This window comes from Scedosporium apiospermum (assembly GCF_000732125.1).
Source record: "Scedosporium apiospermum strain IHEM 14462 chromosome Unknown SEQ_SAPIO_0022, whole genome shotgun sequence".
NCBI lineage: Eukaryota > Fungi > Ascomycota > Sordariomycetes > Microascales > Microascaceae > Scedosporium > Scedosporium apiospermum.
The window spans coordinates 313,921-339,369 of NW_015971723.1; the positions used below are offsets into that span (position 1 = coordinate 313,921).

The window sequence follows — 25,449 nt, forward strand, 5'->3', positions numbered from 1 at the left end:
GCAGAGCACGGCCGAGAGCATTTGCTATGATGATTCGCGTCACTTGTTTCATACCCACGCTTTCGCTTGTTTGCTTGTTTTCACACGTTCCAGAGGAGTATAAAATTGCTTTGATGAATGGCTGACAGACGACTGACTCGAGTACCCCCCATGCTCATAACCGAATCCAAAACCAAGCCGTAACGCAATGCGAAAGGAATCGCTAACACGCCGAAAGGTCACGTCTAAACTCGCCCCAAAACAAACTGCCATTCCCAAACCCAAAAACTCCAATCCCATGCTTGCCGAAAGCCCACTGTCCAGATCGCCATCAAACCCCATCAAACAGTCCCCTCGTCCCACTGAACCCACCTCCGAATAACCTCATCCACAACTCTCACCTCCCCCCTCGAAGCCCCAACCTTGAACCACTCCCTATGCTCCTTCCCACAAGCCGCACACGTCCCCAACTCGGCCCTCAGCCCCATTCCCTGCAGCTCGAGATGCACCAACCTCTCGACCTTCCTTACATGCGGCGTCATCCTCGGCCCGCCCGCCTCGGGTCTCAGCGTATGACGATTGTCCGCCGCCGCCGCTCCGCGTTCCGAGCTCGGAATGTAGGGATAGAACCGTAGGACTTCAACGTCGTAATCACACTGCCGAGACCACTGATTCATGCGCCGCTGAACATTAGCAGCCCGTCCAATCTTCAGAAGCATCGTCGCCTTCCCACCCCCATTCCCCGCGGGATTCTTATAATACGAAGAAACGGCATCACTTGCCCGCCGGCTCCGCGGCGATCCCGAACCCGAGGCCCCAGCCGACGGGGGCGCAAGGAACTGTCTCGCCGCGTCGACGGGCGCCGGTTTCTTAGCTGATGCGGGCGTCATCCAGAACATGTAGATGTACCCCGGTTCCTCGGACTCGACGAAGGGTTTTGCGAGCTCGGCCATGAGGAGGGATGCTGTTTGCGGATCGGTCGAGGGTGGGATGTAGGAGAGGTAATTCCCTGCTTGGTTCTTTCCGGACGATTTTCCCTTGCCGTTCAATGGTGATGAATTCGGTCCGTAGGATATTCTCGCGTGAGGCGACGCCATCGCGGAGCCAACCCCGGGACGTGTTTTCGTCGGCGTAGTAGGCGGGACGCTCGCGACTTGCTGCACCTTTTGAGCTGGGCGAGGTTGAGGTCTCGATGGCCTGGGAACCTCTTCAATGGGAATCGAAAAGCAAAAACAGCAAAGCAACGTCCTCGTCCCGCTCGTCTTCTTCTTACTCTTCCTCCGCCTCTGCTTCCCACCAACCTCCGAATCCACACCCATAAGCCCCAATCTATCCGCCAACGTATCAATACTCGTCCTCTTCCCTCCTTCAGCCACCGAACCACCACTCTTCCCGGGCGAAGGACTTGCCGAATGATGCGCCGCCTGCTCCTTGTGCTGCCAACAATACATTTCCTCAGTGACGGCGTTCTTCTTCTTCTTGGAGTGCTTGGAGGCCGGGGAGCCGGAGTTAGAGGCTGCGAGGGGACGGCGGCAGGGTTTGCCGTTGGAGGTTATGCCGCGACATGTTGTTTCGGAGGGGAGGGAGTCGTTGCGGGAAAGGTATGATTCCGGGGTGTTGGGTATGAATGGCATTGTGTTGTTTTTGTTCCGTCTGAGGGCAGGGTTGAAGATGCCAAGCCTTGGGTATAAAGTGATATATCGGGGAAAATGTGAAAGAAAGAGAGATTTTAAAATTCAGTGAGCCTGATTTGTGAAGAGAGGGAGAGGGAAGAGGAGGAGATGTCGAAGGAGTGAGGCTATATACACCGCTGCCTCAAGTCTTCAAGTTGTACGAGACCGTTAAGACAGACCCCCAGGGTTGCCAAATGCCAAGATGAAGCATTAGATCGTGACTGGACTTTATTGACTCCAACATCTACTGAATCACAAAAAAAAAAAAAAAAAAAAAAAAAAAAACACCCAACAAGCACGAACATGAAACGAGCACCATCCGAAATTCCTGTCATTGACTCTGCCCAAAATCACAGTCAAGAAATCTCAGGCAACGCCTAAAATACTTCTGTGATGTTGTTAACGCCAGGCCTCCGACTCACACCTCATTCGAAGCGGGAAGCCATGCGGCTCGCTGCCTAGACCCGCATCCTTGGGCTGCAGAGCCCAACCACCCTCGTGTCCTGGTGTCGGGGTGGCTGGGGTTGTTCCTTACAGCGCAGCAGATTTCTTGCGTTGAGGCGATGCAGGAAAGGGATATCCAGTCTTGGCCGAATTGAATTTCTGGCCAATAAAAGAACGTTGTATTTATTCCTCCAATCGGAATCCTTGATAATAAGCCTTAATTATGTGATTGGCCAGAAATTCTCTAAAGAGAGATCCCTGTGTCTGAAATAGGTACACAGGTACATCTGCGAAGCAGCTCGCTTGTCTCTCACCTCCACATCTGCAACTGCATCACGACCAGACTTCACTCATCACGGCATCGAGTGCCATCTTAATGCGAAGCATCTAACTACATGTCTGATCAAATGAACAGTAACAATGTCGAATAAACTAATACTGTACACTACATACACCTACACTACAAAAGCGCCAGTTACCTTATCCTACCACGGATCGACAGCCACCCTCGCCAAAAGAGAGACACAGACACATACACAGAGAGAGATAGAGACCCAGCTACGCCGAGAGCTGCATCAACCCTAGCGACCAGTACATGAAACCCGTAGAAAAAAAGAAATAAAGCATGGGGGCCAGAAAAAAAAAAGAAGACCTAAACGCATCATGTACACACGCGAGGGGACACACACGCCTTCTCCAAGACAAAAAGGTATTTCATCCGCAGGAGGGAAGATCACTGAAATTTTGAGTGTCTCTCTACTCTGCTTGCTGCATCTTTCTGGCAGCTCCTTTAACGACGAAAACATGATAAATAAAAACAACACAAACGAATGAAGAAGAAAAAAAACGACAACAAGAATGAGTAAAAACGAAGGGCAGATCCTGAACTCCAGTTGAAAACCTCAAGAACCCCAGTAGAGAGGGGACGTCGCCGGGGGGAGGGAGCCGTAGGTAGAAGGGGGATAATCGTGAAAACCCGCCCAAAACAAGAATATAGCCGAAGGAGTAGAAACAGCCCATATCTGGGAGTTATATAACCCGGCCCCCCTTCACCCAAAACATCGTCCCTCCCCCTTCTCCTCAAGGAAGAGAGCCACGCCTTCTCACGCTGTTCCTCCTCTTTGCCCAAAGTTGATTTCAGCACATCCCAACCTGCTCCACACGAACAACACCCGCACTCCCCTACCGCCTCCCTGGAAAATAGAGAAAACGAAAAATGACAACCCGGCTGGAAAAAGAAAACACACGGTAGAAGGAAACAAGGGAAACAGGGTTAAGAAGCCGACCCAACATGGAATATAGACCCGAAATCTGATCCGCGCCCTTTCTCCTCACTCCTCCCATTTGCCTGCTCGCGTCTCTAAGAACCTCAGGTTTGTTTAGGAGAACCGTACCTAACGGTTGCGCTCACCAGATCCCGACCCGAAATCTGGCTCCGGCAACACCTTCTTGTCCTTGCGAGCCTTGATGACAAAATCCGCCATAATTTGGATGTGGTCAGCCGGGAAGTGGTAGTTGGGGAACGACGGAACCCGCTTAAGGTAGTCCGCATCAGGAGGTCCGAGAAGTTCCACAACCTCGAGCGTGTTGGTCGAGTACCAGAGGTAGTCGATGACGTCGGCGAAGTTCGGGGTGTAGTTGGTGAACGGAAGTTGGTCCGGCGTTCCCTTGACGTGGGCGTAGGCGTCTCGGAGGCTAAAGGGGTGCTCGATACCGTCCCTCGTGAAGCTACCGTACTGGTAGTTGCTAATCTCAAGATGGTCAGGCGGCACACGGCCGAGATTCATGAGTTCGTACACCGAGCTATCCTCTGTCGAGTTAAAGTCACCGCAGACGAGGAGCGGGATGTCCGTGTTATTTCGGTACTCCTGGCTAGGCGCTGGTTCGGGTGCTGGAGGGGCTGCGTCCTGGCCGTCCTCACCGGTCGAGCGGAAAGTAAACAGCTTCTTGTCCTTCACAGCGGGCCACCGTGCATACTTCTCTGCCAACTTCGTAACGTGCTCCATGAGGATACCGGTCTGGATAGTCTTGACGTCGGCTAGTGCGGAGTCCCACGTAAGGTGCACGTTCACCAAAATTATCCTCGCGCCGGTCAGTCGACTCTCGAAGAAGCAGATGACGGCAATGTTGTCCTTGGGCATCACTCGGTTGAAGACGTCGTGCTGGTTCTTCATGTCGGGCCGGTTGATGGCGATGCTGGCGAACTCGATAACCTGCTTGTCAAGTAACACGTACTTGCTGCCCTTCCAGAAAACTGCGCAGCCGTCGACCGACAATGCGTCCTTCTCCGACATAGTCTTCGCTCGTGTCTTGGGCCACTGCACACCCTTGTAGTCGGACTTGGCAAGCTCTGGAGAGAAGTCCTCCTTGAACGCCTCCGTCGAGATTTCCTGCAGGCACAAAAAGTCGGCGTCACGGAACCGGAGTTCCTGGAAAATGCATTCCTTCCGGTAGTCCCAATTGAGAGCTACGGTGGGCGTGTATCCATACGTCTGCGTGGTAGCATATTTGTCGCACAACACGTTCCACGTGAGGACCTTGAATTGCTCGAGGTTTGTCGAAACGTCTTCTTGGATCGTAATCATTTCGCGCATCGGGGGTGGTTCGGGAACTGTGAGAGTGGAGGGGTGTCAAAAATGGTTAGCACAATGAAATACGACGATGATGGTAGTGGCAGAGCAAATCAAATGTATGCAATCGAGCAAAGGGCCGGCGTGAAACTGGAAAAAAAGAGCCCCGCCTGCCAGACTGTATATGACTTACCCGGAGCCTGTTCGCGAAGATAGGTGATGAGGCTCTTCGTTCCCTTTTCCATAATCTCTTGCCGAAGTTCAGGGGCTAACTGCATGTTGCCCTCGATGCCGAGCATCTCTAAAAGGTGGAGCGAGCCGAGCTCGAACGGTAGAGTCCTGAGACGATTGTTGAATAGGAGAAGGCTCCTAAGATATGTACACATGCCAAGCTCGGGGGGCAGTTCGGAGATTTCGTTGTACGACGCGTCCAGGTGGGTAAGCTGTCGGAGGCGGCCCACGGCGGGTGGAAGTCGCGTGAGCTTGTTGGAGGCAATGTAGAGCTCGCGCAAGAACTCGTACTTGAACAGAGAGGGGGAAAGGTTGCGGAGACCTTGACCACTGAGATCCAAGTTGTGCCAATCTTGACGCTTGGCGACCTTCTCCATAGCCATAGGTCGTCGCATATCTTCGGTCTCGCCATTGGCACCTTGGCCGGTACCGGTACTCGAGATCGCAGGTAAGCCGATTCCCTTATTCTCGGATGCCTTCAATCTCGCGTAGTAGTGCGGCTGGTGCTGGTCCGTCATGGCAATGTGAGCGCGTTCGGCATCTTTATATAGGCGGAGCTGCTTGGCCCAGTGCTCGTTGATCGCCTGCCCTTGTCCGGCACTGGGAGTGGCAGTGTGTCCGTTCTGGAGGGTGTTGGTCGTGTAAGGGTTCGCGGTGGTGAGCGCCGAGTAGTTTGAGGGGTGGCTTAGGTTTGGGTTGCCGCCATTGTGGGCGTTGGGATCCGGCTGAACGCTCTGGTGATGCTGACCGGGCCCGGCGTGCTGATGGGTGGCGTGGGGTTGTTGAAAGTTGTAGAGGAGTTGCTGTATGTTTCGGCCAGACTGGCCGTTGAGGGGTTGCCCCCTGCCGGCCTGCGCGCCAAACATGTCCTTTCGGCCGCGACAACGGGATACACTCGGCTGGGATTCAAGGTGAGGAAGGTAACGGGGGGAAAAGAGTTCAATAGGGCTTTAAGGGAGGCGCGTTTCTAGGTATCAGGTCGAAGCGGTAATCGTAATGGCTGTGGATAAGTCTTGATCAAGGTAACGGCTTGGAGGAACGGGGTCGGATCGCCGGTAACCATGGGACATCTACCAGGGTACAGGTAAATGATGGACACCACGGCCGAGAGGTGGTGGGAATTGGTGGAAGTAAATGGGGCGCGATGAAGACGACGATGATGTGGTGGTAAGGCTACGAGGTAGGTTGAAAACTGGCATGGGCTGTCGCGGTGTGCCGCTTTGATACATGAAGCTCTAAGGTAGGTTTCAAAATCCGTGGGCCCCAACAGCACCTGAACAAGGCAGGGCTCGATTATGTGGCGGTCGAATCGACGGGGTTGGTGTGACTTTGGGGCCGGAATCGGTCAGAAGCCATGCACATGTATCGGATAGAGAGGATTTCGAGTCGCAGGCTCGCGTCTGCAGTGGATTGCAGTCTTTGAATATCGGGGTAATAGCTCTGGGTCGTCGAGGGCACGTCTATCTTGGTCTTGTCATCGGCCTCGAATCGCGACGAGGGGCCAGTGAGGGGGGGGGTGGATGATCCTGCGAGGGGGCTCAAAAGTGGTCAGGATGGGGTCAGGAAGTACGTTATAGCTCCAATGAAGCAGCTAATTGGATTCCAAAGAGGAATAGAGGCCTCGGCCAAGCTTCTCTGGCTGGAGAAGAGTTATCAGGAACAGTGGCGAGACTTACTGGAATGGAAAAGCCCAGCTCAATCTGGTGGGAAGGAAGAAAAAAAACCAGGATGCCAGCGGAGGGCGGAAAAAAACGAATGGGGTCCTGGCTGTCGCTATAAATTTGAAATTGTCAATCAATACTGTAGTGCACCGTAGTTGTGTTGGCGATGAGATAAATCAAAAGACAAAGAATGAAGTGTTTCGAAGTAGTCGTCGTGGTCGGGTTTCCATGGGAGGAGGTTGACCAAAGGCGGCTGGTCGGAGAAACTGGCGTCAAGGATACAGCACAGGGCAAACGACGTGTGTCGCACCTGCGGTCCACGGCTGGAGGCTGGAGCCCACTGTTCCTCCCCCAAATTGTCAGGGCCTGTGGGGTGACCGACAGCTGGGTAGGGACGCTGAGCAGCTGTGACTCGAGCAGGACCTGGCAGCCTGATCATGTGATGAGAATGAGGCTAACTCTAGGGTTTCGCCGAGGATTTGGCGAGTCCATGGCTTAGCTGCTGACAGCTGCCCGGTGAAGTTCTCACCAACATCTGCAGAGCTTGAAGAACTCAGAAGGACCTGTGTGAGAGTAGTCCGCAGCCTCGAGTCTTTCATCCCAGAGTGCGCATTCCAAGGATTGTCGACAAATAAAGCTGATTTCTTGAATTACCGTTTAAGAGTCTAACCATTCCTACGTGCCTTCAATCTTGGAATCCCTTCCAATGCATCTTCTCCTCGAACGCCTTTCCCATGTGCTCCCTCGAATACCTCGAACAGTGACTTTCTCAAGGCATTAATTGGTTTCACTTAACCTGGTAGTGTTTGGACTTCGAGTTGAAACTACTCACACATGGTGTTATTTCCTATATTCATCGCGCTTTTCGATTTCCGCCACGTCACGTCGCTGAGCGGCCTAGGGAATGTTCAATGGCATCATCGCGAGAGGAATGGGGCAAGCGCTCCTGATTCCGGATTCGGCACGTTTCCGTCGCCGCTGAATCGAACCTGGCGAGCACACGAAAATCCTCCTTCTTAAAAGCCACACTTATAATAGCCTCACAAATCTGTACGAATGACATGTCATACCACAAACCAGGTCGTCGTCCATTCGATGAGTCCCGGATAGATGGAGGAGCTCACCGAAAACTATTCCCGCCTCTGGGGAAGGACATTGGAATCATGCTATCGGCGTTACCTCGTGGCCGGCTTATCTTTTTTGTTATCCTCAACTATAAATCTGCATCAATGCGATCCAATTGAATCGAGTGGAAATAATAAATGACTGCGCAATCAAGCAAGTATTGATGCATCAGGCAGAAGTTACACAGCACACGGGTACAGATACAGATACCCTAATGCCCACCGGCAGCCAATGCCGTCCGCGGTCCCGCGTGACCATTGGTGCTTTGCTGATCTAGCATTAAATATTTCGTAGATACACATACAAAGTTCGGGGAGCTTCACCTCACCGGTATTGAGGTTGCGTTCGCCGACGGGATGCTGATCCTTGGCCCCTGCTCTCCCCCATCGACTATGAGGAGGGGTAGTTGAGCTAGATTGAGGGGAATCAAGCAAGTATGAAGATGAGCGGGGGAGGGGGGGATCAGAAGAGGAAGAAGGAGGAGTGACGAGTGAAATCGCCCATTGATGTTCCAGGTAATATATTGTTTCTGGCTCATATTGGACATATGCCAACTCAGCGTGAACTGCAATTCTTAGGGTTACGATTAAGAGTACCCTCTTCTGTGGACACTTTTGAAAAAGGCTAGACTCACCGCCACGCGATACAGTACTTTCTTCACTCCGTGATGGCCTCCCAGCTTTCTGTGGCTCCTCATCTGACCAGGTGACGGCCAGCGTCTTTGACCTTTACTCGACGAACGGTCAGCAGCGCATATTCTCCTCGGGCACAGTCTCCACTCCAAGCTATCACGGGGTGCAAGATGAGCGAACAAACTGTGGCCAAAGGTGACTCGGATGGCTGTCAGGGTGAGTGGTCGGATAAAGTTATCGATCGACAGGGACAAGGGTGCCATTTTGTGCATAGTGTAACTTGTGAGACTCAATCGTGTGGTCCTTCGAGTCCCCCTCCGTGTCATTCGGAATCGAGGGTCATCGCTCCGAAGAGAACCCACTTAAACCCATTCATACGAGGCCAACTTAGTTTACACCGCTTTGGGTCCGTCCCCAGTGCCCAAGCAAAGCCTCAAATTTACGGCCCCCAAGGTCTCGGACTTTGGTTAAGCCAGAGCAGGGCAAAAACACTGCGAACCCGGTGACAGGTTGCAGGACCACGGCAGGCAGAGACACGGACACCCATCGAGATTGACGGAACGTTGACGTATCGACCGGCTGGACCATGAACAAACTGCCACTATCAGTACATTATATGTCAAGTGCGAAGCAGTTACTGGGGACAATAATACCCCACATCACTTTCTGTAAGCTATTATGTGCTCTCTTCTGCGGATACAAGCGAGAGTGGCAAAACGTCACTCACCCTTAGGCGAGATGAGAGGATAAAAGTCAAGAACGTGTGCTCTTCCGCATCCCACGCTGCCGTTTGAGTCTACGGTTGCAATTTGTGGGGTAGACAACATTGAAGCACACTGAACAATAGTGCTTCCTCTAACAGCAAGTAATTAATACTTGCGAGTCATTGCCGGAGATGGGTGAGTCGGGAGGAGAGCGAAAGACGGCCAAGATTGGATAATATCGTAAATGCCATAAAACAGTTTAATTGCCTTTCTTCCCCAATATTCCAACATTGGAAGATTGGACGATGAGCCCGGCCCGGTGCACATGTACCGTACGCACGATCTCCGCTTCTAAGCCAGTCTGCAGTATTGATCTCGAGCCAGTAGGTAAAATAGCCAGAACAGCTTGTGCCATGTCCAGACCACATATTTCCCGATTGAGTCTTTCTCCGAACCGAACGTCCTGTCTCGACACCCCAATTGCCGTCTAAAACATTACGAAATATACCACCATCACACAACACAGCGCTAAAGGGACTACCGCTAAAAAGGTCCACCTCCATCCATCCGCTGCACGTACTTCGTAAAAGTAGACACAGCGAGAGTATCCTTCTTGGATAGGTATTGGAGCAGAAAGGGTCGAAGCAACCCGAGTCTTACGCCAACATGCGTGCTTCCTCGTTCTCCGTCCAGCCGCGAGAGTTTCAATGTCAAGGTTACATCGGAGACGTGTGATCAAGCAAGAAACAAGCACCAGCACCAAAGGGTTCATGTCCATGGTTGTCCCCACATTCCATATTCGCATTCATGCTTCCCCAAACAGATACTTGTGCTTCGTAGATGACTGGTCGCTTGCTTTGACGTGCCGAATCTGGGGTTTGGGTGGGAGCTGCCGCTGGTCTTGTGGTCGTAGTGTAGTTCTGGTGGGAGGAGATTGAAGGGTTGTAGAGTTGTATCAATCGCATTTGTGGAGAAATAACCTAGACCGCCAGATGAGTCGGACACGCCTCCATAGACACTGACAAGTGATCGGTGATGAATGGAAGTACAAGCATGAACCGGAGGACAGGTTCCAAAGATTTCGATCCGCCAGTTTTGACCCCTCTCAGCGAGACCTTTTCTTCAGTCGTGTTGAGTGTAAAGTAGGCACCCTCCAAACAGAAGTTCCTGTATGACGGCATGTCTTCAATTTTTTCTTCAGAATCTTGATAGAGAGTGCACACCCTAATACGTGTACGGAGCTGAGGGTGTGATGTGGCGTGGTCCAGCTGTCAGATATCATCCATGCTAGGAAATGCTCGCTCCGTCATATCGCCATATGTGCACGATGTATTGATCGGATCGTGAACCTTGATTGCTCTCCAGGCCTGGTTTCTTGCCTCCAATGGCACCTCCCCGCCTCCCTCCTCCACTAGGACGGATATTCATCCACACATACCACCGAGCAAGTGCCCGCACACCCGGTATACTAACAAAAATTCCTGTACTATACTCCCGCTCGCCTCTTTTCCTCCTTCCCGTCTTCCGATATATCTGTACATTCGAAGTTTAAGAGGGTGGGAAAGTGTACTCCAGCCCCATAGGGAAGTACGAAGCCGACTCTCCTTCACCACTAAGATCAGCCCTCGCCGTTCGGCCCTTGTCTCTTCCTCCTCCCACCCCCCCATTCCGCCTCCGACAGCCGCCGTGGTTCAAGGTAAAGTCACATCTCATAAACGCACCAGGTCGCATCTGGAAGTCGGGTCGCCTGAGAACCAAGGCGAGGCACAAGTGGCAAGGGAAAATCCGCGCTGTGGGGTCCATTTATTGATCAATTGGGATTCCACGTTATTGTTCCGGATGGTTCAGCTGTTATAATTACTGCACGGGGGGTAAAAAAATGAAAATCATTGATGGCTGAAATGTTGGCGGACAGGCCATGTTAAGAGTTGGACAATTCGTCCGATTTGCATGTATGCATGTTGAACCTGCACACTCAATTCTATAATTTGGCCTACACCCTCCTTCCCCAGACACACGACCTCACAACTCGTGTTAGTCCTGTCCTTGTTGTCGTCTCCTTCTACCTACCATCAGCCCGGTTCCAGGGCTTGTTTAAAAGCTTGCCGGCCCACGTCAACGTCGAGCAAGAGCGGCGCCGAGATCGAAGACCTAATCGGCCCAGTGCATCGACGACCTAACTATCGCGACAACGACTTGCACGCCTTTGCCCGCAACGCATCGGCCCTTCTCCTTCAAAGCTGTACTTAGGCTTTGCTCCCCGCGCGCCTCTCCTCTGCAAATCGCATAATGCAAGATAGCCCCATATTTTCGGTTCCACGAACGACGCCTTGGATTTGGCGACGTTACCGGCACGGAGAAAGTAATACGTGAGGAGCGAGTTATTTTATCAACGGGTTTGAGGGGTCTACACTTGGATTGATATTTGAGTCACAAAGCAACGAGATCGTTTGTGATCAGACAAAAAAGAGTCACGAGCAAGAATACGTGCGGGGAGTCAATAATTGAAAGAAAAGCTGCGTGGCACCATAGCGGATCGAGAAGCTCCGAGTCCGAGACGGGAGATTGGGCGCAGATACGGCAGCCTTGCGAGGACGCTGGTCGTGTCCAACACCCATCGTTGGCAATCATTAGAAATCGAAGTGCAAGGGTCGGAGAAGGGCCAGGTCGTCTTTTGGACAAGCCATTATCAATCCGAGTCCCTTGCGCGGTTGTGCTCTGCAGCCATTGCTGGGGTAGCGACTCGTCATATTCGTCTTGGAACACGAAACACACTGACAAATACAGCTAGAGACTTATAGACTCATCATCAGCAGTATCGCGAGCCGACTAAGAAGACCGGGGTTTGTGACGCCTCATATCGATTGCGCCAGGAGCCGCGACGGGTGTTACAGCGAATCGATATCCGTTTCAGCCCTGGAAAGCAATCTTTTGCTTCTAGAACGATTTTGCAAATCATCGCAGCGTAGTAAAACAAACGATCTACCCTTTTGCGGGCCACGGGGGTCGTGCAAAACCGCCTTTGGACCACAGGAAGGGGCCAATCGGTCATCGCCGAGAGGCAGCTAGAAGTTGCAAGATCCAGGCGACGTCTTTCGAGATCGACTACGCAGGGCGATCGATCGGTTCGATCAGACTGGACAGGGGATTCTGACGACAAAACGGAAACCCAGACGGGGGAAACAAAAGATCGAAAAAAGAAACCCAATCGGCTCGGAAAATAGGGAAACTCTTGCGACGGAGGGTCTGTGAGCTTCCAGGGTTCGTTTGATCGAGAAAGCTGGGCTGCACTCCCCAAGACTGATGACAAGTTTGTCATGAGAAAGGGACCCGAGCGCAAACAAGATTGGACTCATTTCGGCATATTCTGTCGGAATCAAGAAGAATCAAAGAAGGACGAGGGAAAGAAGCTGTAGGAAACCCAACTCAACTGGGCAAGAAGGACAGGGGAAGGAAGGCTTTTGGACAACTCTGAGTCTCCGGAAACAGAGCCGCCACAGCCAACTCGGCTTTCTCGTTTGACAGAACGCAGGGTTCATGTTCTAGGCCTTGGTGCCCGCTGCAAAGCCGACAAGGGTCTGTTCGGGAAGCAAGGGGTTCGACTTTGACATTAGCCGGCAGAACGGCAGAGAAGCAGTGAACCCGGTCGCTTCGGTGTCCTGTTGTTGAGCCCCCCGTCAATCAAGGAAACCTTGATTCTTAAGAATCTGGGATTCGGAGCATTCAGGAACCTAGTCAGGGGGATCTCGGTCTAAATCGGCCCACCGACAAGCTCCAGCGTTGCAATCAGGAGGCGAGAAGAAGAAAAAAAAAAAATTTTTTTCTTCCCTCTTGAACAAGAGGAAAGAAAGCAAAGGAAAAAGGGGCAAGCCAAAACAGACCGAAGGTGACGATCCGGCTAGGAAAAGAGTAATACGAAGTAGACGGCATTGAACCTTGATCACACCGTTGAGGAAATTAGGGGCCCCGGGGGTTGGATAGAGCGTTCAATAGTGGGAAATAGTGAGCACGCACAGAGCTCTAGGGCCTGCCGCCCGCCATAACCCACTATGTCGGCCCAGTTTTACGCCTGGTATTACCCCTCGATCAGCACGCCGACCCCTAAACCCAGGGGTTATGCCACTACTCCCGCGTCTGGTTTAGGCCACTCTCGGTCTCGGAGCGCCGCATCAGTGTCTCTATCAACCGGGCCGCCCCTGACCACAACCTCGTCCCTCGCCTCTCGTAAATCCACATCGTCAGAGTCATCCTCTGCGTCATCGGCTGCCTCAGCCTCCTCGGCGAATCCTAACGTTCCTCAAACGCCGACAGCACGCGCGCAGGATTCGCTTAGAACTGTTGGTAACGGGCCGGCATCCGTCACATTCCAGCAGCAGCGCGCAAATCCGGCACTGCAAGTGCAGGGAGGCGCTGCAGGGCCCGTGGGGAAACAAGCACAAGCACGAGCAGATGAGGCGGGACCTGCGCAGGCGGCGTCGGCCACACCGGTAACTAAGAAACGCCAGTCGCTACTCCATCGAGCCAATTCCACAAGCGAAAGGGAAAAGGACAAGGACAAGCAGAAGCTTCAGAAGAAGAAGAAGGAGAAGGAGAAAGAGACAAAAGAGCGACGTCGAAGCAATCCGTTCCGCCACAGCCACGGCCACACGCGGTCTAACAGCACAGATTCTGTCATCACCCCCATCCCAATCCCCATTTCCGGGCATGGTGTTGGGATCGGCATTCTTCATAACGGCTTCATCAGCGATTACCACTACAATATCAACACGCCCGGTGCTTCTCTATTGTCTCGTTCGTCTCCCGTGACGTCCAAGACTGGAGGAGTAGCAGGGCTCCAGCTGTTGTCACACGACACTTCACCTCGACTTCAGTCGCTCCTGCTTTCGCATCGATCCGACCCCGCTGTTCAATCTAGCAGTAAGCAAAGTAAGCACAATCAGCAGCCAGTGCTGGTAGCCCCTCATTCACAGTCACAGCAGTGGTACCGCCACTATAACGACCACTACAACCACTACACCCACTACTCTTCTCAGTACCCCTTCTTCCCCTTACCTCACCACGTCACTCCCCCACACAAATGTACATGTACAAGTACCTTGACCCCTCAAGTTCCTTCCTCGACCGCCACCATCTCCATTTTTCCCACTTTTCAAACATCCGCTCCCGCTTCCGCCAACGCGTCAACACCTTCAGCGACAGCAACTGCAACAGCGACAGCGCAGGCAAGCTCGACTGCAACACCCACCAGCCCAGCCAAGCTTTTAAACATTAATTCCACGCCAATCCCACCGGCGACTGCATCCGTAACCGCGACTGCAACCTCACCCACGGCAGCCCGCTTCTCCCTCGACGCCGATATCCCTGCTGCCCCTTACCGCCCGTCCGGTCCCACCCCGCCCCATTCGCCTGCGACCAACATCCCTACAAGCTTCAGTAATATTGCGAGAAAATCAATCGCCCCTTTCGCGACCAATCCTCAACCTCCTCCCTCTCCCCTGCAGCTTGCCTCGATCCCCGCTGTTGCTGATCCCCTCTCTCCTTCTCTCCCACCGGTTCTCGCTTCCGCCTCTGCAACAAGCTCTGGCTCTGGTGGTCAATCTGTTGTCCCCGGACCACCAAACCCAGACTCGTTTGCCCTTAACGCCGGCTCACGTCCCACTATTACCGTAGATTCCCTCAGATCTCTGACAGCTGCGGCTACCGACCTCGTCGTACCGGGTCGCCGCTGCGCCTATTGCACCTACTACTCTCATCTTGCAGCCCTGCAACCGAAGAACCAACAACAACCACAGCAGGGCCAGCACCAACCCGGATCACTTGCGACGACTAGTCTCGGTACTGACCTCGCCGCTCACCCGGATCGACTCCCACTCGTCGCAACATCCACATCCTCCCCCACCGCCCCAACCCCAAAAGTGGTACCTGCAGATTCTAATAATACTACTAATAATAATACGACGTCTGCTATTGCTGCTGCTGCCGTTGGAACGAGGCTCTCCACAAATACTCCTGTTGGTCCTCCTCATAACAACAACAACAACCCCCATTCCTCCCCTCGCCTCCGACCCCGAAGTAAATTCGGCAAGCTGGCTACACCGTCCGACCTCTCTATAGGGTTCTTTCCTCCGAGGGTAGCCTTAACAGCCCTGGAGCTAAAACATGTCGCCATGCACACGGATGCCGAGACGGGAAGGGTCACCAAGATGACCTCGGCTTATTCTCGTTCCGAAAGCCTCTCCAGCGCCTCAGGCACCACCGCTTCGCTCAGCACGCGCACGATGGCCTCCTCGACCGACCCGTCCGCCTCGGGCGAGACCCTCTCCACGAAGTTCTTCATTACCCGCAACGGCAGGTCCTACATAAACGATCCCCACATAACTTACCCCCTCCCAATCGACCTCGCCGAATTACACCGCCAGTCCCTCCGAACCCTCATGCTCATACAAGTCTTTGGCGGGCCCGTGTGCTCGCCGGCTTTCGCCACGAGGCCGCCGACCCGCGTACTAGAGATCGGCTGCGGCTCCGGGTTCTGGAGCATGATGTGCCACCGGTACTTTAGAGACCGTGGCCACGGGAACATTTCCTTTACCGGTCTCGACATTGCGCCGCTAGCCCCCAGCGGCAGTGGCGATGGTGGTGCAGGCACCGCTTTCGAATTCGCGAAACCCGACCGGGACATGAAGTGGCGCTTTGTCCAACACGATATCCACTACGCACCTTTCCCCTTCGCCGACGGCGAGTTCGACCTCGTCATGGTCAAGGACATGAGCCTGGCGGTGACGCACTCGTCGCAACAGCGAATGGTCGACGAGTACATCCGCCTTTTACGCCCCGGCGGTCACCTCGAAATATGGGAGAGTGACCACACGATCCGCATGCTCCGCCCCCACGTCGCCGGCACGACCTCCAGCACGGCCGCCACGCAAACGGCTGTAGCCATGCCTGCCGACCACGACGAGGAGCACGAAGCCGCGGCGTCGCTCGGAGCCTACGTCATGGGCTCCAATACCCCCTTATCCCCACCCCTCAATAACTTCCTCGTCGAGTACAACACGTGGCTGGTGCGCGCCCTCGAGCTCCGCGATATCTCGCCCGTGCCGTGCACGATCATCGGCCCCATGCTCCTCCAGGAGAGCGAGACCCTCTGCGACGTGCGGTCTCGACGGCTCGCCATCCCACTCAGCGAGGTGCGGTGGGAGAAGGAGGGCGTCGGCGGCGTGGTGACCAAGGACGGAAAGTCGTACATCGACACGAGGGGGAAGGGGAAGCAGAAGTCGGACGCGTCGGGGCGCAACAAGACGTTGTCGGCGGGTCAGGCGGCGCTGCGGAGGACGGCTCTGCAGACTGTCGTGCAGGGGATTCAGGCGCTGGAGCCGATGTTGAAGGAAGTTAGCGGGAAGAGGCAGGATGAGTGGGATGGTTGGATAGGGAAGATGATGAATGATTTGATGAAGGACAATGGGACGTCCTGGGGCGAGTGTCTTGAGGTTGGCGCCTGGTGGGCGCAGAAGAGGACGTGAACTTTTATTTTTTCCTTTTTTTTCTCGACTTTTGCCTTTTTTTTCACTCTTCCCCGAACACGTGGGATTCTACATGCTTTTTCCTTTGTCGACGGACTGAGATGGAGATATGTCGGGAAAGGGCGAATAAACGGGATGAAAAATGAGTAGGGAAAGGAAATGTACGGCGAAAGAAAAAAGAACTATTGGGAAACAGGAACATAAAGGAGGAAAAACCATTGGATACCCTCGCCCCCCGGGGGAGGATCAGGAAGGAGAACAAGGGCTACTGGGAATGAAGGAGAGCCTGGAGGGAGCCTAGAGAGAGGATCGGCCCCGACTTCGAAGCTTATGGCTTGACGGAGGACGACAACGATGAAGGGTTTTATATTGCATGCCATTTTTATGCATAGCTATGGATGACGACGTTTGAGCCATTGTTCTTTTCTTTTCGTCTCTTCTTCTTCCTTTCTTGAGCTTTCTTCTTTTCTCTCCTTGCTCTACTTCCATTTCTACCTACACTGTTTTCTTCTTCTTTGATTCTTGGCAGATACAAGCAGCACAGTTTCCGTGTTGCTTTTTTCTGATTTATTTAATGGCCGGGATTTGGGTATTTTGGGTTTAGCGAAGGCCCCCCCTTTTATACGTTTTTCTTCGTTTTTATTGTATCAGATATCTTCTTTTGATCATGACGATACTATATTTCTTCATTAGAACTACATGCCTTGACCTCGGGACCTCCTAGTGTGATGCTGTTGCTTGATACGTTATCAAATGTATGGGTATGATGGTAGGTGTCAGTTGGATTGAACTGGATCTCGCCAGTCAATCGAACGGGTCGTATCGATGTCTGAGGGTGCGGTAGCGTTTGAGGGTGTATCTGGTTCTCGGGTTAGTTGAGATATTTCAAAGTAGTACATACTGAAGTCATTGACGAAGATGGGCAGGCAGGGAAGAGGTCAGGGAGAAAAAGGCTCAAGCAGGTAATCCGAGTCTCGGGGAGAGAAGGCGAGTGAAATGTCGCAACACGTACAGAGCCTCGATTTCTGTTTGGGCATCAAATATTAGCCATCAGTCAAGCAAACAAGAAATTCCAAGACAAATGCAGTATAGTTTTCCTCCTAGATTCGAACCGCGACGATTCTCGTTCTTCCTGCAAGAGCCACGGCTCCCTTTGTCCTCGGGCTGAGTGATGAAAGATAGGGCCATATTTTCCATACCTTTCTTCACAAACTCGGCCCGCGCTATACACTTCTCGATATCGCCCTCGTCGCGCACGCCAGCGTTCACTATGAACGCCTTATGGAGACGTCGGCGGAAGTAATCGAGGCCGAGGGGGTAGTCCCGGCCGAGGAAGAGGAGCTCTATGCGTTCGTCAGCCCGAGGTTGGCGGGGCACGTGCACGGAAGTGGGAAGGAGAAAAAACCTTTGTAGATTGCGATAACTCGGTGGCGGAGGACGGGGTTTATGGATTGAGGCGGCATTGCGAGTTGGGCGAGGTGTTGAGGAGCTACATCGGTGAAGGTGAGGTTTGGAAGCTGGTTGAGGGTTGAGGAGAGAGGGAAGGAGGAGGGGGAGAGATGAAGTCATCGTGCGATTGTTGTTGCCGTTTAACCTCGGAACTTGCCGAGATTGTTTATTCGATACAAGGACATGTTCAGTGCAACGACATTGGATTAAGCTCTGAATGGCGCCACTATTTTCATTGATTCGAGAAGATGTTACAATTGACTCTTGTAGAGTGGTCCTTTGTTCGCTGCGGTGGGGGATACCTTTTGTTGTTTTCGAATGATTATGTTGAAGCCGAACAAGGCTGTTGTTGCTGGCTCATAGAAACCGCTCCCTGTTATCGGCATTGTCCACATCGCTGAGGCTATGCACCTTGTGTGACCGAACGCAGAACAACGAGAAGATCGTAGCTATTCAAGTGAACAGCACCTCTTCGACTTCAAAGAGAAGGACGGATCAGAAGACTATATAGGAAGACGAGGGATCCGCGAGTCTCAGAACGGAAAATGTATCATCAGACATCTGACCAGCTCAAGCTCCAAGACAACACACATACACACTCTCTACATTCCTATCTATTTTACACTATCTACTTCTTCTTTCCTAAAACAGGATGAAGAAATCTACCGAGGCAGCCGTATCGACGACGGCCTCTAAGACCGTTGTGGGTGGTGGTGGTCTCGTCAACGGGAATAAGTGCAGCGTGTGCGGCCTTAACTATTCTGGGGCCGTGAAAACCTGTACTTGCTAGGATTCCCGGCCACCTGTGTGTGGTTCGGGGCGTAAGCGTGTGTTTTTGTTGTTCGTGTTGAGAACAGGAGGCTGTATGATAACTGGATTTCGAACAGACTGCGCAGTTGAATGTTTGCTTCTTTTGAGGAATCGAATTGGTGGTATTGGGAATTGGAAAGAAATTGGAGCGAGATGAGACTAAGAATGGCGATGGTTTTGTTTATCAGTTTGATCGCAGGGCAGATTGTTCGTGGCGTTGGGTTTATATCTTTGGGAATTTGAACTTTCTCATTTACACAATACAATCTGAGTTATCGCACTTGTGGTCCTCACTGCCTTAGAGTGGAAGCGGAGTGCGCATGATCTCGAATCCATATATTGGGAATTGGGTTACATGTCGCATGGTTCGCCTCTACCTACATCCAAGCTGCGGGTGTAAAGGACAGAGATGGGCAATGTGAAGCATGAAGACCATGAAGATGAAGAAAGATGGAGGAGCCAGGGGAGATAATCGAAATATCCCCTCAAGTCTTGCAGAGAGAAAAGCATCTTCATACTTTCATGGGAAACCGAGTTTGAACATTTCTTTTGTTTCAGAGAAACAACGTTTCCTATTCGCACCAATCAAAAGACGGAATTCAACAGCTCGCCCAAGCTCGATCTAAGCGAGCTGTGAATTGCGCCATTCTCCAACTCGCTCCGATCTCATCCCAAGCTCACCTCACTCCACCGCACCCCGCTGAACACATCCATATTCACACACCCAAGGAGAAATCAACCACCCACAATGACCAGCCTCACAGCACGATACACCCAGTACACAACCCTCCTCTCCCGCATCGGCCGCTGTCTTTGCTTCGGCTGCACGCCCGAGCAGACCCGCACAGCCGCCGCCATCGCCTCGCGCCTCACACGCGCATGGCCCCACGCCTTTGTCGAGGCCGAGGGATACGTGCGCCTTCCTCTCGATGAGCTCAGGTCTGAGCAGAACGCAGAGAGAGTGTCCGTCGAGGGGGGGAAGGGCAAGACCGTGAATGAGAGGGAGGTCGTGGATGCTTCGAGGAGGGCGGCGGAGCTTGCGCGTGGGAGGCTGCTGGATGTGTTGTTTGGGGTTGGGAAGGGGAGGGAGAGTGGTCCTGTTGGGTTTGTGGTTGATGAGAGGGTAGTGCCTTTGAAGGTGAGTTCTTTTAATTATATTCTTATTTTTGTGGCTGTTTTATATTCTGCCCCTTCCGTCACTCCTTACGAGGAACGGACGAGGGCTTCTACGAGATCCGCAGGGCTGATGCATAGGCTTTAGGACGCAAAGATACCATCTCGGGACTCGTTCACAGCCTTTTCCCGGTTCGGAACAGGCCCTTCATCAGGGCCCACCATTCTAAACCGGATACCGACATCATGGAAACCCAATGGAGCGGGAGATTCCGTCGTAATACAATCCGCAGTGTTCTCAGAGGCGTCAATGAGGCCTGTCGCCACAGTAGAATCCCTCTTGAAGCTGAGGAATGGGCAGGGTCAGGATCTGGACGACTGGGTAAGGGGGAACAGTGAGGTGTTGAGCAGGCTGTTGCGCGAGCTGGAAGACGGCGAGAGACGGGGGAGGACAGAGGTGGAAGATGTGGAGAGGGCCGTGGATGCTTTGGAGAGGGAGACTTGGAATCGTGAGGATGCGGTGGAGGATATGGGGAGTGCGAAGTCGTGAAGGAGATGAGGCAATGTAGATTTAGCTTTTCTTGATTTAGGATGTATGAATACCACTCGAACTTTTGAAGCCGACTCGGGGGACTCGTTTCTTCTCAGTCTGCGCTTTGTGTGGGTGTGAAGCTCTCAGACCAGGGAAGTATTTCTGCAGGTGGGATTCGATGAGGGCTTTATGGGTTGGTATGCGCATACAGGATCTCAACAACAAATGGTAAGATGGCCGAGCGGTCTAAGGCGCCAGGTTAAGGTTACCTTAACAAGTAAATTCCTGGTCCAGGAAACTGGGCGTGAGTTCGAATCTCACTCTTATCACAAGATATCTTTTTTTGGTTCATATTCCAAGTCCTTTCCGTTTTGCTTCTCTTCACTTGTTCTTCCATTATTTTGTTTCTTTTCTCTTTCCCTTTTTTTTTTTTTTTTTTTTTTTTTTTTTTTTTTTCCTTCTTCTCCATGATGCGGGGTAGTTCCTAGGCAGTGATGCGGCAATGCAGCATCAATCACAACGTCACTTCACCTCGAACTTGTGAAAGGACCCTTTGCCTTACTACAGCAAACAATGAGTCAAATGTCATGACATCCTCGAGCCTTGTCCCTTGTCCTTTGGGTTTCCTCATGTTTGTGCTTGGAGCCATGTACGTAATTCGCAATTCGGAACAAACTGGAGATCAACCGAATTGATGCAGGCTCACGCAAGTTCTACTCCAAAGGGGGATAGCGGGGTAGAAAAGCCTGGCTGTCACCCTGCATATGGAGAGAGACAGAGGCCTGGTGTTCACACCCAAGTTCATCACTTTGACCTTGGCTTGGCTGGGGTATGTCAGAGGATGTAAGACTACTGGTAGTAATGTGTTTCGCTCGAGGACGTCTCCAGTAACCCAAGAGCCCTACGAAGCAAGATGGCACGATGATGGATTCAAAGTCGGCTAAGGAGCAAGCAGCGGGGTTTTCTTCACCGCCCATCTTGGCATGGCTCGCTGCATGAACATGATGAGGCTTTAAATTGAGTCCAGTCGTACAGGTCGAGTGGTGCTAGAAAGGTTCAATGTTGGATAGGCTGCATTTGCCAGCTCATCGAAAGAGAAAAGATCATCATCCGACGCGCATCGTGAGGAAGAGGGAGGGGCTTTTTGCGAAGGAGGGGTCAATCATTTTCCACCCTCCTCCTCCTCCCCATCAATATCAACGGGACGATATATGGAGGGCATTAAGCATCGTCCTGTCCCTCCGTCCTCTGCCTGGAGCGGAGAAGGAGGTCGGTAGTGGAGACAGGTTAAGCACGGCTCTGACAGCAGTCCTCATAGTGGAGAGGTTGAGGGAGCTCCGGGGAGAAGCGCGATTGGAGGAGGGAAAGAAAGAGGAGAGATTTAATTGTTTTGACACATCGCGGGCCTATCACCCTCTTACCTTTGCGCGGTTTCGCTGTCGGTGTCGATCCGGAGGTGATTGGGACTTGATTTCAATGCCGTGAGTCCTTTGAGGGGATGGGATGGACACCACCCAAATACTATGGACTTCGGACACACACTAGATCCCGACCCTTGGTTCTCGATCGCGGTCTGATTTTAGTTAGAGTGCGTTCGTTTGAAAAATCGAGGCTCGGTAATAGTCAACATGAGCTGGAGAAAACCCTGCGGGCTAGGACATCCGTGAAACCAGCGTGGCAAATTGCCTGCGCTGGTGCCTTTCTATTCCCGACGCTAGGTTGGTATTGCGGCTAGCAATTCGTTTTCTGCGCTAGGTGGGGCGACGATGAAGAAACGGATCCGATCGATGTGATTGATGGGGTTGGCCGAGATGGGATGTGTGGACAGCGGACATATGGTTGTGGCTGTGTGATTGAGGGTTGTGGTTGTGGTTGTATGGTTCAAAATAGAAACCTCAATCGCTCAAGTGAGCATGGGGAGTAATACTTAAATTAGGGGACCCAGATTTTGAGCCTTCAATTCAATCAATCATATCAATTGATGTTCTCATCCCGTCCTGAGTCCTCACTCCACATTGTACGAAGTAAACGATGAAGAGCGGACAAAGAAGAGAACAATGCCCTGTCAGGATATCAAGGGACCCGACATCAATCCCTCATGTGTGTGTTCTTGACCATCAATCACAGTCATTGGAGGTTGTAGCACTAGAATGCAAGCGGTCTAGCACATACACAGCCGAAACTCAGGCGAAATGGTGCCGATGTCAGCTGGGCTTATTATTGCAGTTCAGAACAGTTCATCATTGACTTCGTACGAAGTACATGCACCCGTTCGCCCTGAAGAATACACAGCAAAGTACTTCGTAAAGTACAAAGTACTGGGTACGGAAGCAGCGGAGTCGGTCACAATTGATTGATCCCCCCCGTGTTTCCCCCCAATCTCCCCTCTCTTCCCCCCTTCCAGCGCCCAAATGCCGACAGCCTCCAACCTCGATTCGTCTTGAATACTCCAGCGGCCCCTTACATTCCCTTCCACACTCCGATTCTTCCCCTTGTTGGCTTGGAGCAAGGGTGGGTTACCGCAAGCAGTACCTCAGTACTGAGGTGCAGTACAGGGGTTATAAGCGGGCTAAGGGGAAGGGCGAGTCTTATGATCACGGCAATATTTCTCGGGGTAACTGGAGTGAGTCTATCTCTTCCCCTGTACCCGCGGTTATTCCTCAGGGCTCTCGAGTCGTCACTTGAAGTCGAGCAATATTTTTGTGCATCGGTATATGCGACACTGGGTCATGTCAAGTATGCATCGAGAGCAGAGATCAATAATAATACGTGAGGATGGAATGTACGAAGCAGAGATCGAAAATCCCCACTAGCGTCGCTCTATACTCTTCCTATCTCGGTACTTATAGAGCGTAGGGCAGTGCTATTTTTTCCTCTTTTCCTCTTTCTCTGCTCCGTACTTCGTTTGGTGGAATTCCCGAATTCCCTGCCACCGCCGGATGCTCGGAGATTGGACTTTTGTAGTGTATGTGGTGCGGTAAACTGCGATTCTACACTAAACTGCGACTTCGTAAATAGAATGACAATCAATGTTGTCGTCGGCTGCACGAGGTAGTGTCGTGTACATAAACTAGTGTCCACTCCACGGTACACGGGACCGACTGGAACTTTATAAACAGATCGACATGGAATTGCCAATGCGACGATACCCTTGCGCATGACGGATGATGATGAGCATCTCCAGCCAAACAAAGATCTGCCATCCGCCCGGACGCAAGCAATTCCCGGATGTCTATTGATATGTATAATTGATGTATTGATTGTAGGATGACCCTGGAGCAGCCGAGAGAGCACTCGATATCGAAACAGGACGAGCAAAAAATTATGGAAACAATGAATAAAAAGCGAACCAAAACGAGATCGAAGGGGGAAAAAAAAATCTCTTTTATCCCATCCCATGCGTCTTATTAGTGGAGTCAACCAAGGGAGAAAAGAATCTTGAAAAAAGTTGGCAGCGGATCCCTATCCTCCTAGCCTCCTTGCGGATGAATTCGCTGTGTGGTGAGTGGGGAACTTCAATGTACACGATACAGTTTCTCGACCGCCAATAGGCCGATGCCTCTGATATTGTCGGCTTCGGCTAAAGGTACTGAAGACCTGCACGATCTTCTCTCGCTGCGACTGCGCGGCGTCTTAGTGGACCAAAGTCGAGGCTCAATTGCTTGTGAGTGGCTACGCTGTCAATGCGAATATGCGGATGGCTGAACAGTGGGGTCTCCCAGGACTCTGCAGGGCCGACTGCCTCAGAGGCTCAGGCGGCGCCAAAGCGCTGCTATAAATTGCGATCGTACCGGATACGACCCTGAGCGTCCAGTGTACGGCAGAGTGTGTGGCATGAAGTTACTGCTTCTGCTAGGCTAGTGCGCAAGTGCAGTCGACCACCCACGCACTTAAAACAGTGGAGGATGTCGAGCCGCACGAAATGGGGGAAGGAAGGATCAATTCAAATGCTTGCCATCACAGTATGCTTACTGTGACATTCCCCAATTCAAAGTACACGTGCGTTCGGAGATTTGTACGTTGTCAGGTTGCAATTTACGAACGCACCATTTGATACTTGTACCTACCGTAGTTATCCTGCAGCCTAGGCTTATGAGTCGAGCGCCATCACCGCCATAATCCTTCATCGATGTAGATCACAAGCAGCGAGACACCGAACTTACAAGACCGAGGTGAAGACGAACCAACAACACAAGTCTTGTGCCCCCCCCTTCCCAAAATCCCCAGATGCCCATATCAAGAGTAATTGACGTTATCTGACGTCGGTCACATCGCATGCGGTGTACATGTGCGTAACAGCAACAGGATCCTCGCCCGGTCTTGCGAGCGCCACGAGGCATTCGTCTCGTTTTAATATTATTAGTTTGTAAGTCCGGCAGCGACGAACCCTTCCCCCTTGGCCGGCCTCAGGCCATTTGGCATCGTTCGAAGGCCGCCACGGGCCCAGATCGTTTAGCTCTGTTGCCACCAGAAACACGGATTTTCTATCAGCCATGTTTTACCTCCAAGCGCTACTGAAGTCTAACAGGAACAGAATCCTACTTATGCTCACGTGTATGGAGAGCCAACTATCTCAGATTATCAATTGATGCTTTGTCGCGCTGGCTGGAGATGGTGAACTTCAGTATTACTTCCGTACTTCGTAGAGGCACGGTAATTCCTTGAACCGACCTGCACCTTCCAAGTCACAAAAACTGGCATCTGAATCCCCGCAATACTTCGATACTTGTATCGAAACATAAGATGACATGACCAGTGACCTCGTAACACAGTGCCAATTCCAAACATGCCCCATGAGCTCCTTCCCGTCCCACCCGACCGCCGCTAAAACCTTCCACTGCGACCCAGAGTCCCTCCTTCCACTGTGGATTTTTTCTTCCCCTTCTCGAGGTACAGTTTTTTTGGTGTTTTGTGACCCTGCGTTTTATATTCTATTTTATTTTTTATTCAATTTTTTCCTTCCATCATTTTTTTGTCCCACTCGAACCCCCCCATACAGTCCCTTT

At 52.1% G+C, this 25,449-nt stretch overlaps 3 protein-coding genes and 2 pseudogenes across 3 annotated transcripts; 2 read left to right on the plus strand and 3 right to left on the minus strand.

Moving 5' to 3' along the window:
- Nucleotides 1–320: 320 nt before the first annotated feature.
- Nucleotides 321–1,613, minus strand: SAPIO_CDS0399 (annotated as a pseudogene; the record flags this gene model as incomplete).
- Nucleotides 1,614–3,490: 1,877 nt separating this feature from the next.
- On the minus strand, nucleotides 3,491–5,763 carry SAPIO_CDS0400 (Glucose-repressible alcohol dehydrogenase transcriptional effector; the record flags this gene model as incomplete). Its single annotated transcript, XM_016783189.1, has 2 exons — nucleotides 3,491–4,707; nucleotides 4,860–5,763. 2 exons carry the CDS (start codon nucleotides 5,761–5,763, stop codon nucleotides 3,491–3,493), a joined length of 2,121 nt encoding a protein of 706 aa, XP_016646389.1.
- Nucleotides 5,764–13,068: 7,305 nt separating this feature from the next.
- Nucleotides 13,069–16,539, plus strand: SAPIO_CDS0401 (annotated as a pseudogene; the record flags this gene model as incomplete).
- Nucleotides 16,540–17,343: 804 nt separating this feature from the next.
- SAPIO_CDS0402 (uncharacterized protein) lies at nucleotides 17,344–18,108 on the minus strand (the record flags this gene model as incomplete). Its single annotated transcript, XM_016783190.1, has 3 exons — nucleotides 17,344–17,398; nucleotides 17,552–17,564; nucleotides 17,739–18,108. 3 exons carry the CDS (start codon nucleotides 18,106–18,108, stop codon nucleotides 17,344–17,346), a joined length of 438 nt encoding a protein of 145 aa, XP_016646390.1.
- Nucleotides 18,109–19,546: 1,438 nt separating this feature from the next.
- On the plus strand, nucleotides 19,547–20,461 carry SAPIO_CDS0403 (uncharacterized protein; the record flags this gene model as incomplete). Its single annotated transcript, XM_016783191.1, has 2 exons — nucleotides 19,547–19,936; nucleotides 20,060–20,461. 2 exons carry the CDS (start codon nucleotides 19,547–19,549, stop codon nucleotides 20,459–20,461), a joined length of 792 nt encoding a protein of 263 aa, XP_016646391.1.
- Nucleotides 20,462–25,449: the final 4,988 nt, after the last annotated feature.